The 17,412-nt window shown below is 38.4% G+C and overlaps 2 protein-coding genes across 6 annotated transcripts in view; one reads left to right on the top strand and one right to left on the bottom strand.

Annotated features, from left to right (window-relative positions):
- The window catches only part of DHRS7 (dehydrogenase/reductase 7), a 51,659-nt gene extending 49,644 nt beyond the window's left edge, over window positions 1-2,015 (top strand). The window contains exon 7 of the mRNA XM_042446074.1: window positions 1-2,015. Within this exon, the coding sequence (XP_042302008.1) occupies window positions 1-36 (36 nt within the window). The 3' untranslated portion in view covers window positions 37-2,015.
- PCNX4 (pecanex 4) overlaps window positions 1,922-17,412 on the bottom strand; it is a 27,202-nt gene continuing 11,711 nt past the window's right edge. For 4 of the 5 annotated variants that reach the window (XM_042446068.1, XM_042446071.1, XM_042446070.1 and 1 more), the window contains 7 exons: window positions 16,206-16,306; window positions 15,016-15,138; window positions 11,472-11,835; window positions 9,687-9,790; window positions 7,165-8,228; window positions 3,098-3,284; window positions 1,922-2,633 (listed from right to left, as the gene is read on the bottom strand). In XM_042446068.1, the coding sequence (XP_042302002.1) occupies window positions 2,382-2,633; window positions 3,098-3,284; window positions 7,165-8,228; window positions 9,687-9,790; window positions 11,472-11,835; window positions 15,016-15,138; window positions 16,206-16,306 (2,195 nt within the window). In that variant the 3' untranslated portion in view covers window positions 1,922-2,381. The remainder of the gene's footprint in view (window positions 2,634-3,097; window positions 3,285-7,164; window positions 8,229-9,686; window positions 9,791-11,471; window positions 11,836-15,015; window positions 15,139-16,205; window positions 16,307-17,412) is intronic. The other variant, XM_042446073.1, reaches the window with a different exon arrangement.

Consider the following 17,412-nt stretch of genomic DNA (forward strand, 5'->3'; position numbering starts at 1 on the left):
GATGCTGATGTTTCTTATTACAAAAAGTCTTCCTAAGAAGCTGCATGTTTTCAACATTTCTTTACACCTGTGCCTGCGTAAGGATGAAGAAGCCCTTCTGGTTGAAATAAGTATTTTCTTTTTCTTTTTTAAAAAAGCTACTTTGGTAAGAAGTGAAACTGTAATATATAACAGGGATAAGTATGATACCAATCTCTATCTATTCCTTTTGATATATTATATAAAACTTTTTGACTCAAAATATGTTAGCCACAAGCAAACAGATTCCTTTACTTAATATGGTGCTGTTTTCTATTGCTTATGTTACCTTAATACTAGATTGACCATCCAGCCCAGTCCCCAGCATCTTCCAATACTGCCTTTAAGCCTTTAGACTATCCTCCTATACCCTTTCCTTTGGATAAAACCCATTGAGTTCAGTGGAGCTTGCTTCTGAGTAGACATGAACATAGAGCTGCATATTAGACACATATTCTTTTTATCTACCTTGCTCTATCTTGAGCTCTCAGGGTACAAATTTTGTTAGTATTTGTAGGCAACAGAAGCTCATATCTACTACCTCTGGAAGTATTGTTCTGTGGCACCACAAGAGAACCAGCCTAACTATTTCGGATGGTGGTGGTTGCACATACCATTGGTGCCTCTTTACCAGCCTCAAGCTGGTATGGGAAAATTCTCCTGTGTGATGACCAACAAAAAGAAAAAACATCCAAATCCTTGTTCTATGTCAGGGGACAAAGTGCAGGCCATAGATTTGGTCAGTTTTTTTGTTTTGTTTTTGTGGTTTTTTTGTGGAGAAGGGGAAGAAAGACCATTGACCATTCCAAGAAGCCTCCAGGAACAAAAATATTCAGAGACACAGCCATATTAGTCTGTATGAATAAGTAAAGGGATTGTGTTGTACCTTTAATCCTGAGAGAAAGAAATTTGTAACAGAAGCCTTCATAGACTAGGTCTACTTCATCAGAGGCTCGTCAGAAGCTTATGCTACAAATTTCTTTCAGTTACTCTCAAAAGTGCTTTGAAGTCGCTTTGCATATTCTGAAGTGGAAACAGAAAATGAACTTGTGGGTCACTTCCAGTTTTGATTTTTGCCCATTTTCAGCTTTTCCAGGACTATTGCAGTCTGGGGAGATCCTCAGAGCCAAAAACCGGGCCTTGGATTCATTGAAATCGTCTACCATTTTTCTCTGTAGAAAATATTGGAGGGAAAACAATCCTAATGCCTTCATCCCTTCAGCTTGCTTTGTCAGGTAGTAGAAAATTTCTCATAGCACCAGGTTGTTTCTAACTTATGGCAACTCTATCACAGGGTTTTCTTGGCAATATTGTTAAAAGGAAGTTTGCCATTACCTTCCCTTGAGGCTGAGAGTGTGTGACTTGCCCAAAGTCAACCAGTGGGTTTCATGGCTGAGCGGGGAATCAAACTCTTATCTCTAGAGTTGTAGTCCAAATCTCAAACCACTATGCCATGATGGCTCTCACCAGAGAGTATGCTATATACTCTTAATTTGTTTTTCAAGCATTACTTTCATGCCTCTAGTGAAAAAGTATTTGCTTTCCTTATATTTTCCATTTTGTAAATGGGACGCCAAGTGGAACTGGAAAGTTAAGATGGCAAAGTACTGTAAGCTAAAGACATGTTAATTAACAGAATTGGTAAGAATGAAACTGACTTTTCCAGAGTGGTCTACAGGCTTTCTGCAGGAAATAACAAATTTTACCTTTTTCCCTCTGCAGAACAAAAGTAAATGCTTGCTTGAAAGCCTCTTCTTGCTTACAGGAATTGACGTCCCAATTGTTTTAATGTTACCTCTGCAATTGTGCAACAAACCTTTCCACTTGTAAACCTTACTGTACCATGATAGACTGCTGTTAACCAAAGTACTAGCGTCCAGTTTGCTGTATTTAATGAAAAGCTCTTGTTTTTGTATGCTGAGTAGATGTACAAATGTTTGTTCAAGTATTCCTTTGACAATACAAAATAAAGTATACAATGGAACAAGTGAAAAAAATGTTTTAAGCCTGCTGTATCAAAACTTTGCATACTCTATATCCATCTTGTACTAACTTGTTGTTTAAAGTACACATGCTGTGACTTACATCCCTGCAAGTCACCTGTCAAGATGTTGGTTTTTTGTGGGTTTTTTTCAAAACAACAAATATGTTAATGAGCTTATTGCCTGCAGTAAGTCCTCTCCCAGTGTCTAATGTCTCCCGATTAGCAGCCTTGCAGAATCAGGTTCAGAAAGTTGTGGTACTGTGAAAGAGATATTGAAGGATTTGTATCAGAAGACCTTCATTGCCATCACCCTCTTTGATTGACGGGTTCAACTATTAGGGGGGAAACCTGATTTGCCTGTCCAGCAAGTGGCCCAGTCTTAAAGCAAAGGCACATGGAGAGGTTCAGAGGAATAAACAGGATAGCCCAAAGGAGGGTCTGCTGCCTGTATGGTCAGGTTCCTTAAAAGGACCGGATGTGCTTGTATGCTGTAGCGTTCCTCATCATCATTCGTGGCATACAGCAGCTCCCATGAAAGATTTGCCCACTGTCCTCTAACAGCTTCACTGTTCAGTTTTCCTATCTGGACTAGGAAATCCTGAAGGGTAAGGATTCTGCCAGTATAAACTCCCTGAAAAGTGTAAAACACACACAAACAGAAAATTCAGCATTTGTTAGAGCACTGTGGAGGGCAAAGTACAATGTTCAATGAAATTACAGGGACTTTTCCAGCCAGAGTATGTGTATTGAAGATAATGTAAAAATACTGGCTTGGATCAAGACTGAGGGTGACTCTCTCCTCAGCCCCCACATTTCCCCCATTTTAAAAATCACCACTCTTGGAAACCTCCAGGAATAATATACTGTACTGTACTGTGTTTTTAAACCTTCCCAAATTAAACAGGCAAAACCAGAAATTGCATCAGGAGGTTACTTTCAGTTGATGTTTTCAGCCAAAAATGGAGCTGTGTGCCTATTTACTATGGCTAGCTTCCCCTTACACCCACTGCTGTTGCCCACCCTAATCGAGAAAATTAGTAATATTATTAGTGACCAGTCAACTTTATTTGCCGTCAGGAGTTTCTTGCCACTTACCATATTGGGGTCATGCCCTAAAGAAAAAAGGTATGGCTTTTCTTGAAGAACAGCTTGCTGCCACTCCTTTTCAGACACCAGTCCGACATGCCAGTCACTGTGGTATTCTTCAAGACAGTTTAGCAGCTCCTTAAAATTTTCAACTGGACCCAGGCTTGCTTTATCAACCATAAGCTTAACTGAGTATCTGAAAGAAGCACAGCACAGAGATCTACACATTAGTTTAACAAATCTTACTTGTAATAAAGCTGTCCTAAGGATACTCAGGTGTGGCTGTTACCCAGACTTCTTTTTGATTGGACGTTGGATATATGGACATTGTATGACTATACAGTGGGCATTAATTATGTGGATGTAAACTGTTTCAAGTATTAGGAAGCAGGTTGTAGAGTCTACAAACTATACTTCACGCAATGTGCTCTTGTCATTAGTCTTCAAAAATCTGGTTTATTAATGTGAAGACCATTCTTCCATAAGAACAAGTATGAGCATTATGGTGACACACATTCCATTCATTTTACCAGGCTCATAAAACATATTTACAAAGGTGTTTGGTACTACATTTTCTTATAACCCAGCCATCCCCAGATAGGTACTTCTCAAATATGCTGGACTAGAGCAGGTTAGGAGGTTCTGGGACTTGCAGTCTATTTCCACAGCAGTGGGATTGTGTGTTCGTGAGAGGCAAAAAGTTATGCTGATGGCAGCAGTGTTGCTAGCAAGGGCTCCCATGTCAGACAAGTATTTGCTTAGGAGTCAGAAAAAATGTGCCAAAAAAACTGGGCAGCAGCAGTAGTGATGGTTGAAACTGGCAGAGGATATCTCAGATATAACATTAGTGACCCTACAGCTTATCCTTGTTAATACTGCACAAGAGGAGGCGTAGTAAACCCCTTTTGAATGTCTTTTATCATGAAAATCCTATGATGAGACAATCCAAAATGAAACAAGGTAATCCCAGAAGATGACACTCCTAGGCTGGATGGTACTCAATGGCATACTAGACAACTACAAGTAGTGTTGTGGCTAATGATGCAACTGGACCCAAACCAAAAGGATATTCACCTTTTGATGTGTAAGAGATGAAAGGAAAGTCTAAATCTGCACAATGCATATTATAGGAACATGGAATGGGAAACATGGATCTGAGGAAGCTAGATACAGTAAAACAAGAAATGGAACGTATAAACATTGCAATACTTGGAGTGAGTGAGCTAAAGTGGACAGGAATGGGACATTTTGAGTCAGACAATTACAGTGTTTTACTCAGGAAATGAAAATCTATGAAGAAATGGGGTGACAATAATAATGAGGAGAGATGTTGCAAAAGTAATCAAAGGATATAATGCAAAGTCTGACCAAATCATATCACTAAGACTTCAGAAAAATTGGAATTCAAAAAGATACGATCTGCAGCCAAAAACTAAGCAAAGCCTCAATAGATGAAACTCTTCAAGCAGTTAGAGACAAGAAATAACAGTAAAAGGTGACAGCACTAGTACCTTGAATACAACTTTAGAATTTACTTTAGTTCTTAACTAAAATCTGCCAACAAATATGGAAAACAAAACAATGGCCCACAGATTAAATGCACACAGCATACATTCCGGTCATCAAAAAAGTAGACACCAGGGATTCAAAAATGTACAACAAATACTTTTACCATATTTTGAGTGAGAAATGCCAGATGTCCATGCTGGGTTCAGGAAAGGAAGAGGCACTTAGGATCATACTGTAAATATATGTTGGACAACGGAGCACACCAAATAATTTCAGAAGAAAACTGGCCTGTGCTTTATAGATTATAGCAGACCATTCATTGTGTGGATCATGAAAAACTATAGATTACTCGTAAAGAAATTGGTGTGCTACATATGATTGTCTTGATGCATAATCTGTTTTCAGGACAAGAGGTACTATCAGGGCAGAATAGGAAGAAACTGAATGGTTTCTAATTGACAAGGGGGTCAGGCAAGGCTATCTGTTTTCATTGTAAACTGAACATATAATATGTAAATAGCAAAGACTTGAAACTATTACTGAAGAAAGTCAAGGAAGAAAATGCAAAGGAAGGTTTACAACTAACATTAAGAAAACAAAAATGATTGCAGATGATTTACATTACTTTAAAGCGGACAATGAACACACTGAAATAGATCAAGATTTTCCATACCATGGCTCAGTCATTAATCAGAATGGAGACTGCAGTTAAAACATTAGAAGAAAAGTAGGATTTGCAAAAGCAACTGTGAAGGAACTAGACAACATCCTGAAGTGGAAAAATACATCACTGAATACTAAAGTTAGGATGGTTCATGCCATTGTATTTCCTATTTCTATGTATTGTTTGTCAAGAAAGCTGGACAGTGAAGAAAGTTGATAAGAAGAGAATCAACTCATTTGAAATGTTGTGGAGAAGAGTTCTATGGGCCCGTTCCGCACGGGCGTAAAGTACGTCCCCAGGACGTACTAGAGTTAGGAAAGGGCATGCTTTATGCACACCCCTAACCCTACTACGTCCTGAGGACGTACAAAATGGCGGTGCCCGTTCTACCTGGGCGCCGCCATCTTGATGTCGGGGACGGGTAGCATCCTCACGCCGCTCAGCGCTAATGATGTTGCGAGTGCACCACTGGCGCCTTGCGGCGTCATTAGCATGCCGCAAGAAGAAGCACCATTTTGGGGCTTCTTTTTGTTGTGTCTGGGAACCGCGTGGTTTGACCGCTGTGATTCCTGGATGCAGCAACCGGCAGCGGCGGCAGACCATTTTCAGGTGGTCTGTAACGTGCCATGGGTACCATGGACTGTAAAAAAGACAAATAAATGGGTCCTCCTATTTTCAAGTATTTACCCAGAAGGGAGAATAAATTTTATATTAAATATTTTTGAGCAGACCAAAATGAAGATGTAACTAGCAGAGTTGCTAAATTTCTTGCAGCTGCTATTACCCTTCAGAGAGGCTATTTAAAACAGATTCAGTGAACTCTGGAAGTCTAATTATGGCTGATATTGTTAATGCAGACACCATGTAATTTGCTGTATGAAATTTTATCTTATATAAACAGATTGACAAAGCTTCCCTATATGGTTATAGGATGGTCTATAGGGTTTTTTTATACTGTTCTATTATTTTTTATCAATTTCTGTTATTGATATGCAGACTATGCTAAAGAGATTCTTTGAAACATTTTTACAACCTTTTAAAACACCCTGCAAGTTGACATGTTAGAGTTTCTATGACTGTATAAATGGTCATTATTGTATTGTATTTTATCGTTGTGATGGCAGTATGCTGTAATACAGTGGATCCTTGTTATACGCTGGGGTTTGGTTCCAAGATCCCCCATGTATAACAAAATCCATGTATGCTCAAGTCCCATTAAGTATAATGACATAGCAAAATGGTGTCCCTAATAAAAAATAGAACATCAAGGTAAATTTATACTTTTTTGGAACATTTTCAAACCGTGTATGCTTAAATCTGTGTATAACAAATCCGTGTATAAGAAGGGCCGACTGTGTGTGTGTGTGTATATATATATATATATATATTAAATGGGTCCCACAGCAAATAAAGCCAATTATGCTTGGCAAAATAGAAAGCAATAGAATAAGAGAAAGATCACAATCCATATGGATAGACTCAATCAAGGAAGCCACATCTCTGAGTCTGCAAGACCTGAGCAAGGTTGTTGAGGGTAGAGTGATTTGGAAGTCTCTCATTCATAGGATCCCCATAAATTGAAGTTAACTTGACCACAGTTAACATCTGGAGGAGAGCAGGTTGAGGAGGAAGATAGTATAATGGGGCCTGCACTTTGGCTGGGATTAGGGCCAGAGGATCCCCATGAAAATGGAGGTTTGCTGTTGTTGTTTTACCTGAGAGAACACCTCTTTAGGAATCTTTAGGTCTTCAAGCACAACTCTATGGTCAACATCAGCCTGAACTTAATGACTCTGTACATTTAATGGTACAGAATTGTACAGGTTGGGAAATATACATAGGTGTGTATTTATACTAGATATATCTGCTTTTTGTTTAGAATGCTATTTCTCATCAAAGTTACCTGAATGCTAGAAGTGCCAGTTGAAACAGCTCTTGCTTTGCTGTTAGCCAATTCAGGCAGACAGACCAGGGGAGGCTTCCATTGTAAGCTCTGAATATATGGCCAGGAGAAGGAACAGTATCATCTATTCCAAACATTGCAATGCAACAAGGCAAGACACCCTGAATATACAAGTCCTTCAGAGCAGTATCTTTAACAAGATCTCCATGTATGTTTGGAGGCATTCCTTCCAAATGAGAGAAATCTAGTTGGTGAAGTACAAAGTGGTACCACTCTTCTGGAAATCTCTGTTTCATGTCACGGAGTTTGGTAACTGGTAACGGTGCAGTTCTCCACCCTTCAGGAATGCTCAATAGCTCAGAATAGAGGTTAGTGAATTTCACAGGGGGCAAATCAATCACCCCCCACTGTTTCCCAGTATCTACAGCAGGAAGACCAAGAACAACAGTTTTATAGAGTTTATTCACACTGGCTGCCTCTGGTAGTTCAGTTTCTGTAGTGTGTATTTCGACTGAGCCTGGAAGAGAAAAGAAGGGTCTAGGTGTTACTTCCCTTGATGGCATTCCTTTTGATTTGGGTATTTTTTTCCTGGGTTCATCATCAAAAAGACTGCTATCATCAGTCCACTCATCCACTGATTCCACACTTAAGCCGTCATCATCATCCTTCCAGGGACTTCTCTCTGCTGCATTTTGCTGTTTGCTGAAAACTTCAGGAGGTTCTACTGGAGGTGACTCCAGCATGGATTCGGGTCTTCTATCAAGCATCCTGTGTGTTTTTGTCTTTTCGTAGCAGTATTGAACTAACACCCATAGGAGAACATTTATGAAGTCCTCCTTCAACTGCTTTCTATTCTCAGGAGAATCGATTATTCCTGACAAGATGTTTCTGGCATCCGAATAGAGTTTCACAGGAAGAAGAGCACAAGGTGTTAAAATGTTTCCAAAATGATGGTTAAAGGAGAGAATGTGACTATGTTCTTCCTGTTCAAAGGCCATCTCAAAAATTTCATCAACTCTGTGAGCTTCAGCAGTGTGGCAGGACGTTTCCTGCAGTTCTAGCCCCTGGAAAATAATAAATAGCATCAGATGTGATATTCCATGTATCATTTCAGGGAATTATCATTGGTTGTCTGCAACAGAGCCTTCTTTCCAAAAACCACAAACCTCGGAGCTCCTTTGGCAACCAAAAGACTCTGCCTGGTTGCAGCTAAAGGTGACCCTTCCTTAAAAACTACTTGAAGCATGTATGTAAACCCTGGTTTGGAAAACCATTTGAATTGAGCTCTGTGTCTTAACAGAGCTGAATTCAGATGGTTTCCCAAACCAGGGTTTACAGACATGTTTCAAATGTTTTTCAGGGAAGTCCCAATGACACTTTTCCAACTTGGAGATAATATCAAAATGTAGAGCAATCAGGATATACACCAATGGGTCAGTATGCAAGGAAAGAAATGTGGAGGCATGCAGCATCTGTTTGCCCCTCCAGACCATGGTTTGCAGGATTTAAATTTTTAAATGGAGGTGTTTGGTTCTTTTCAACCCATGACATATGTTCTCATACTCAGTCATAATCCTGGCCTCCTCTAGGATCCTTACCTCCACTGGTACCTCTACTTTGACCAGGTCTTGTAAAATAATTGGATTTTGTCAGACAATTATAATGTGTGTATACGTGTGTGTCTTGGCCCAACCCCACAAACCTGCTTTAACAGCCAGCAGCCACTCCAAGCAATCGAGGTTCTGCTGGTGATGGGGCACAGCAGGATGATATTTCCAGCTCCCTCCATCCAGAGAGCAAGGCTGCAACAATCAGAAGTAGGACCTTGTTGCAATTCTTCATCGCACCACAGATTGCTGGTCGGAGGGGGCTGGAAATGTCATCCGGCTACACCCTGATTGGCAGAAGAGACCTCCAATGCACAGCAGTTCCCTAGAGTTTAAGGTGGGATTCGGAGGACATTTATGATTTAAACAATAACCTTTATGTTACAGATATGTAACTCCAATACAAGATTGCCAGCCAATGTTTTTATAGGACAAGACCATCACTGGGTACAAAATTATCATTAACATCATTGCAGTGTTAACAAGAAGTTACAGAATAGATACAGGTGGAGAGGTAACCACTAAAAGCCAGACCACAGTAGTGGCAGGATTACACCTTCACCCACACTGAATGGCAAGATTTTAAAAAATGTGGTGGACTTCATTTGCAATATGGAACACTGCAGTTTCAGTACTGTACACGTTGTATATGTTCTCCTCCAGAATATTTCATTCTATTTCCCCTTCTATCTGTTTTTCTCCTACTCCAGTCTGGGTAAGTATTACCAGTCTGAACCCACTGATCATGTCCAGTCCTCACCAGCTGGAAGACACAATAGCCTTTTGAACTAATGCTATCAAGAATAGTCGACTTATAACTAAAAACAAGCATGACATCTACTGTTGAAGGAAGAAACTCAGTAAAAGCATTCTCTTTTTGTAGTAATACTACTAGGTATATTTTGTAATAGTCACCTTTATATTAACACAACAGTATGTGAAGCCTCTTTCTAACACAAGGATCCATACCAGTCTGTCTTGAAATCGACACAAGTAGTGAGACCCAGGCGAACAGAGACCTTTTAAAAAAGAACCAAAAGGATAATTTAACTTTTGCTGCAGCGCTTTATTTTAGTGACCACTTTTGACACTATCCTAAAAGTAATTAAGATAATAAACGTAACAGAAAGGTGGATCTAAATATACTTGAGTACATTAAGGTAACAACACTGAAAACATTTATTTTGAAAGTGGAAACTTCAGCTGTTCCATAGCTGTTACACTGGCAAAATAGCCAAAGCAAAGACATGGGGTTATTTGATTAACATCCTGCCCCAGGCCAAAAAAAGCAAACAGAACTATAAACAAAGCAAAGGGGTGCAAGCCAAATCCAAATGGCAATTTTTCAAACTAATGCAAAGAAATAATAACTGATATGGACATAGCAGTGATTTAGGTGGATATACAAAGGAGGATGATAGAGGCATAGTTGTCTCCACTGCTTCAGAGCAGTGAAAAACAACTTTGAGTTTTTGTACTTAGAATGACAGAGAGGTGACTGAATTTTTTGTAACTCAAATACAATCTCATAAAGGATAATTTTCAAACTATTTTCATCACTGAATAGATTGACAACCAACGGATTATGAAAATAGGATCTTCCTTGCCTGCCATAATTGCCAAAGAGAGAATTTTGATAAATGGAATGCTTCTAGTCATCTCAATATGAATGAAAAGGCAGAGTGCAACTTGCTCTGCAGAAATGTTAATTACGGCTGCCTAGTATAATTAAGAAACATCTAAGAAGAATTCTCATGGTTCTCCTTCTAAAGCTAAGAAATATATATTGTCGGTAAACCAACTCCCCTTCCTTGATATAACTACAGGGGTCAGGGAGTTTGAGACATGTTATTGCAGGCTGACTAGCTTCATATCATTTATTAGTAAATCCTTGGGCATGTCCACATTATCTCAACTAGCACAGTTGAAACTTCTGAGTATCTTAAGTGCAATCCAAGAAACCTACCATCATATTAGTTAAATTTTAAAATAACCTTTTCTATCCTGCTGAGCTAATAGAGTGCATTCCCTTGCTAGCATTTTTGTAACAATTCTCTTAATTGTGCTTAGCTGCCAAAACCAATAAAATGCACCTTAATCTTAAAACATTAAGTGATATCCTGCTAAGACATTTCTAGCCAAGGCCTCTCCCATTAAAGACCAGGTAATTTTTTCTGAAAATTAATTTTTAAAATAATTTAAATCCCCAAGGTACACATGCCCTAGCACTGCACTTTCCAATGTGAGCAGAAGGTTCACAGTTGTATTTCACCTCTTGGCTTAAGAAATAAATGCCCATATAGCAATCTGTCTGCCCCCTCCCACAAATATGAAGAGCACTACAACCAAATACATCAACTGTGCAGTGTAAGATGAGTATTCTGCCACTTTCTTTTGTCAAAGGCAGCTGGTATTTAAAAACAAACCTACCACAAACTGAGGACAATTAAAGTACAGGACCACAGCAGACTCTGTGCATCAGCCCTCATATGCTCAGATACTTTAAGCTTGTTGCAGCAACCTTTACAAGACACAGAGATTGCAGCCACCTAGAGATATTTTACCACCACAAGATTGGTTCCTAGATTCATGTATAAACTGCCCGACCCCCAAGCTGAATAGATCCAAGATAACATGAAGCTTCCTGCATGGAATGAAATGAGTGACAAAGTGGGTGGTTTTGCCGCTTAGTTTACTTACCCAGGCTACCAACTGAAAATGCTGACTGCAACACAGTGGTCAAACTTGGAATCATTTGCTGATAATATATAGTATCAGGACATACGCAGGCTGTCGCACCCACAGGTCCTGGCCAGCTTCGGATAGGCCTTGGAAACCCAATTAGAAATACTGGGAGACTGAAAAGAGGCAGTAAGGGGGAAGATAGCAGTGCAGACAGGGCTACAAGAGCCAGGACGACTGGAAAGAAGACAATATTGAGTGTAATCAAGGTAGCAGTGGATTTTCGGCGTTGCTTTTTCTCTGTCCATGACGTCAAGAGAACAGTTAGTACAAAACGTAGTTTTGAAACAAACTGAAACAGTCGATTCCGGATGATTCCAACCTATCAGAATGGAAATAGCATTTTATTATTATTATCTTTATTTATAAAGCGCCATAAATCTACACGGCGCTGTACAAAACCAAGTAAAATCAAGAATATAAAAGCCTGCCTATGGCGTACAATCTAAAAGTTAAAGCAACAAATTAAAAACATCATATGAAACAAATTAAAACAGCAATATCCACTATTGAGTCAAGCATCTGAACAACCAGGACACAATCACAGACTCCCTGGGAATGCTTCCCTAAACAATATGGTCTTTAACTCAGCTTTGATTGTGATTATTTATTTATTTATGTTGCCATAAATCTAATGGTATTTTATAGAATTTCAATTAACCAAGGTCATCCACATATATATAGGAAGAAATGGAGAATGGGATAGAGAGCAACAGCAAGCTTCATAAATTTTTGTCAGATAATAATGGCAAAATTAAATTTGGAAATTTTACATAGACCCAATACAGGTAGCAGTTAGCTGATGTGCACAGTTCACGCCATGCATTATCGATTCTGGTTACCCATTGGTCTTCTGAATTCAAAATGCTAGTTGGAACTTTTAATACTCTGAACGACCAGGGACCAGAGTACTTCTAGCATTTCTTTTCCAGTGATCTATTTCTTCTCATTATATGGCCAAAGTACATCAGTTTCAATTTAATCATTTTGGTTTCTTAAGTGATCTCTGGCTTTATCTGTTCCCAGACCCATCTGTCTTTTCGGCTGTCCATGGTATTGTAAGCACTATTCTTCAGCACCACATTTCAAATGAGTGGATTTTCCTTCTATCTGCTTCTTTACTGTCTGGCTCTCACATCCATACATGACGATGGGGAATACGATGGCTTGGACAATTCTAACTTTTGTGCTCAGTTGTATATTTTTACTCCTCAGGAGCTCTTCTAGTTCTTTCATAGCTGCCCTACCCATTCCTAAGTTTCCTCTTATTTTCTTGAGTGGAGTCACCATCCAATCAATGTTTGAGCCTGAGTATGGAAATTCTTTAACTATTTCCATTTCCTCATTGTCTGGATTGAATTTATGTATTTCTTCTGTGGTCATTGTTTTTGTTTTCTTTATGTTCAGCAGTAATCCTGCCTTTGCACTTTCATCACTGACCTTCCTTACTAAGCATTCCAAGTCTGTGATGTCTTCCGTCATTAATATGGTATCATCTGTGTACTTTAAGTTATTGATATTCCTTCCTCCTATCTTCACTCCTCCTTCTTATTGGTCTAGCTCTGTTTTCCTTATAATGTTTTCTTCATATAAGTTGAACAAGTATGGTGATAGAATGCAGCCTTGCCTTTTTCCTTTGCCTATTGAGAACCACTCTGTTTCACCAAATTCAGTTCCGACAGTGGCCTCTTGTCTCTGGTGCAGATTTCTCATCAGTACTATCACATGTGAAAGCCCTCTCATGTCTTTAAGTACGTTCCACAGCTTTCCATGATCTATACAGTTGAACACTTTGCTGTAGTCAATAAAACACATGCTGATTTTTTTTTAATTCTTTGGCGTGCTCCATTAGGCATCATATGTTTACGATGTGGTTTCTGTGCTTCTTCCTTTCCTGAATCCTGTTTACACTTTTGGACTTTCTCTCTCCAACTATGGTTGGATTCTATACTGCAGAAGTCTAAGCATTATTTTGCTTCCATATGAAATTAATGCTATGGTCCTATAGTTGCTGCAGTTTTTTGTATCTCCTTTCTTGTGGATTGGTATATATATTATTTCCAGTCTGTTGGTTATCACTGTGTTTTCCATATTTGTTGGCATACTTTAGAGAACACTAAAGTTGCATCTGTCTATGTGCACTGTAGCAAATTGGAATTTCATCTGTTCCTGGTGATTTATTTTTTCCCATTTCCCTAACTGCAGATTTCACTTCACTTTTTAGAATTTGAGGTTTGTCTTTAAATGGTTCCTCTTCCATGTTCATTCATTCTCTCATGTCTTTTATATAACTCTTCTGGCCATTGCCTACTTCATCTTTTTATTTCTTCTCGTTCCAGTATTATGTTCTTTCCTTGCAAGAGAGCATCCCGGCCTTTGGTCTGAATTTCCCTTTGATTTCCCAGATTTGTCTGAGCAGGTCTCTCATTTTTCCTTTTTTGTTAGTGTCTTCTATTTCTCTGCACTGGTTTTTACAGCGGGCTTTTTTTTATCCTTGTGCACTAGCCATTGTACAGTTGGATTCATAGATATGATTTTATTCCTATCTCCCTTTACTTTTGCCTCCCTTTCTTCTTGAATGGCATAAAGTGTTTCATCTGTCATCCGTTGTTTCTTCACTTTCTTTCAGGCCACTGTTAGTGTATTCTTGCATTCGTCTTTGATTATGTCCTTGGCTTCTGTCCAATAGGTCTTCAGATTCTCAGTTGATTATATTTAATAGTGCAAATCTGTTTCCTTTGTTGTCTTTTAATCTCTAAGTTTTTATCTTGTTTTTAATTGTATTATTGTATTGTTTGGGTTTTTATATGATACTGTTTGTAAAATCGTACATCGCTGTACTTCTGTGTAACCCGCTTTGATCTATTAAGGAAAAGCGGGCTATAAATAGTTTATTATTATTATTTGAATTCTTCAGAGATATTGTTCAGATAGTATTTGTATAATAATTGTTTTTGTTTTCTTCTTCAGTCTTACTCTGATTTTTATTTGGTGATGTCCATGTGTATAGTCTCCTGTCTGGTTGTATGAAGCAGGTATTTGCAATGAACAGATTGTTAGCCTCACAAAATTCTATCAGATGTTCTCCTGCTTTATTTCTCATACTTAGTCCATATCTTCCTACTGATTCTGATTCTTCTTTCCTGCTGACTTTAACATTCCAATCTCCAATGATAAGTTTGAAGTCCTGTGATGGTGTGTTATCGATTTCTATTATCACCTAAAGTCCTACCATTGCTGTAAGCATGGTTGGTGGGGACACAAGGGAAGCCTTCTCGGTGGCTGCTTCTAGTCTCTGAATCTCCCTTTCAGGCAAGTTTTTAACTGCTGATTTTTCAAACCAGCTGATTCTACTTTTTAAACTTTGTTTTTAAAACTGACAATATTTGATACAGCTACACATTAGTTTCTATATAGTAATTTATCACCTTGGCAACATTTTTATATTAAAGGTAAAGCAAAAATGCTGAGAAGAAAATATAATAAATAAAATCATATTTACCAGCAAGAGTCTGATTCCAGTATCAATGCTTCTGTTCCACCACAGATCAGTACTGAACATTAGCAATTGGACTGCAGACACCATAACCATATCTAAAAGAGCATGTTCTGTATTTTGCCATACCTAGAACAGAGATTCAGTGACTGATTCTGTTATGTTTTATCAAATAAATACAGTTTATTCTTAACGAGGCTTAGAAAAAACTAAAGATGGCATCTTGTTTAGCAATTATGATTCTAATTGGAATTCTGACATTGTAACTGATGGGGAGTCATGTTTATGGTCATTAATAACCAAATTTGACCTCAAAACCCTACCTTTGCAATCTCATAACGCCTAACCAAACCATATCCAAGGTGCTGCAGCATAAGGTGCTGGGAAATATGTCTTCACATTTTCTATGAATTATGGGATGCCTTGAGACAATCATCTGTGACAAGCTGCTCTGATAGCCTTTAGGGCTGAAGGCAGGGTATATATACCATAAATAAATAAATAAATAAATAAATAAATAGTAAGGACTCCAAGGGGTCTCTTCAGCTGCTTGTTCTCAATTGGCTCAGGTGAAACTGGCACCAAGCACTCCAAGCCAGAGTTCACGTAGAATATCAGAAACAAGGATGGATCCAGGAATACACACCTGTTCCTTCAGTGGAGTGCAACCCCATCCAGGACAGGCTGTTTATTCAATTCCTGGTCTCAGGAACCACCAATCTACAGAATCACTGTCATATTGTGATTTAGGTTAGTTTACTGGTCCTCACCCAGCTCATTTTAATGTCCAAGTGCTGATCCAGTACTTCCATAACGCCTTTAAACTCCAATGAGAAGGAAAATTAGAGCTGAGTATCATTAGCAAACTGATGTCACCCAACTCCAAAGTTCCTAATGACTTCACAGAATGAAGTCATTAGGAACTTTGCACAGAAATATTGAAGAGCATGGGGGACAACATGGAATGCTGTGGCACTCCACAGCTTAAAAGTCATATGCCTGAAAAGGAATTCTCCCATGATACTTTCTGTAATAGAAATCATATTCTTTGCCACTGAGTTACATGGATCCAAGAAGTCATTCTTAACTTGAAAATATAATTTTCCTCACAACAATTTATTATTTAACATCCATTAGGAATAAAAGCTTGTTTCTATGCAATGTCACATTGTTATTACAAAATACTTGAAATGTACCATTCTAAAGCTTCTTGAGAATCCAATGGAAATATATATGGATGGGAGATGATGCAGAGAGTTGTCTAAGGAAAGAAACGCTATCATAACAAATGGAGACACTGAAATTACAAGAGAGAAAAAAGACAGCAATGTTTGTCTCATTCAAAAAGTATACATGCAAACCTTAATGCTATAAATATGTCTATTATAGGGTAAGGTTCAGAACAAAGACCATCTGATCAAAATCTAGACAGTACTAGAGAACAGACAGTAAAAGAAAGAAGTGAGACAGCATGGTTATATATTTTGTTCTTGTGCTCTTTATCTTTTTAATAAAGATGTCAATGAGTCCCAAAGTGGCTGATGCTCTTTAAAGATATATTTTAGGGCTGAACACTGATTCCCTCAGTAGAATTCGGTCTTATGGATGGGTCTCTTATGATTTGACAACAATGAAATGTGTTTCCAGGACAGGAGAGTATATTCTAGTGTCTCTTCAAAATGGGCTAAGGAATCAAACAACATCAATTAAGGTTTAGGCTATAGTCTCTACACTGAAAATATCTGAGAACTGCCATCAACACCAATAGAAGTAATTTTAACAGTTGAGGTTGTATCAGTTTAAAGCTGCAAGTTATTCTTCCCAAATGTAAAATAGAAAAGAAAATGAGAGAAAAGAAATGTGGCATGTAAGTTCATAATGGATCCTATGAGCTGACTTGTTGTCTTTTATAATTCCTTGGAATTTCCTCTAAAAGAAAGGGGAACTGCATGCTGAAGAGCTTTAAGGTTGAGCAAATATCACTCTCCATATAAAAGGTGAAGATATATGACAAAGACTCTTCCAAACATGCATAGAGGAATATGATTATCAATTTTACTGACTATAACAAGGAAGGAAATTAAATGGTGAAAAATGCTAGCATTGCATTCCTACATTTTGAGGACTGCATCATTCTTGCCCGGAATACAATATGACCATGACTAAGGTCTAAATCACACTACAGAAATAATTCAGATTGAGACCACTTTAACTGCCCTAGCTCAGTTTAGGGAATCCTGGGTACTGTAGTTTATTTTTACACCAGAGCTCACTGACAGAGAAGGCTAAATGTCGCACAAAACAAGTTCCCAGAATTCCCTAGCATTGAGCCAGGGCAGTTAAAGTGGTCTCAAACTGGATTATTTCTGCAGTGTGGACTGGACCTAAGACAATTATCTGTTA

The sequence above is a fragment of the Sceloporus undulatus genome, chromosome 1, assembly GCF_019175285.1.
Source record: "Sceloporus undulatus isolate JIND9_A2432 ecotype Alabama chromosome 1, SceUnd_v1.1, whole genome shotgun sequence".
Classification (NCBI taxonomy): domain Eukaryota; kingdom Metazoa; phylum Chordata; class Lepidosauria; order Squamata; family Phrynosomatidae; genus Sceloporus; species Sceloporus undulatus.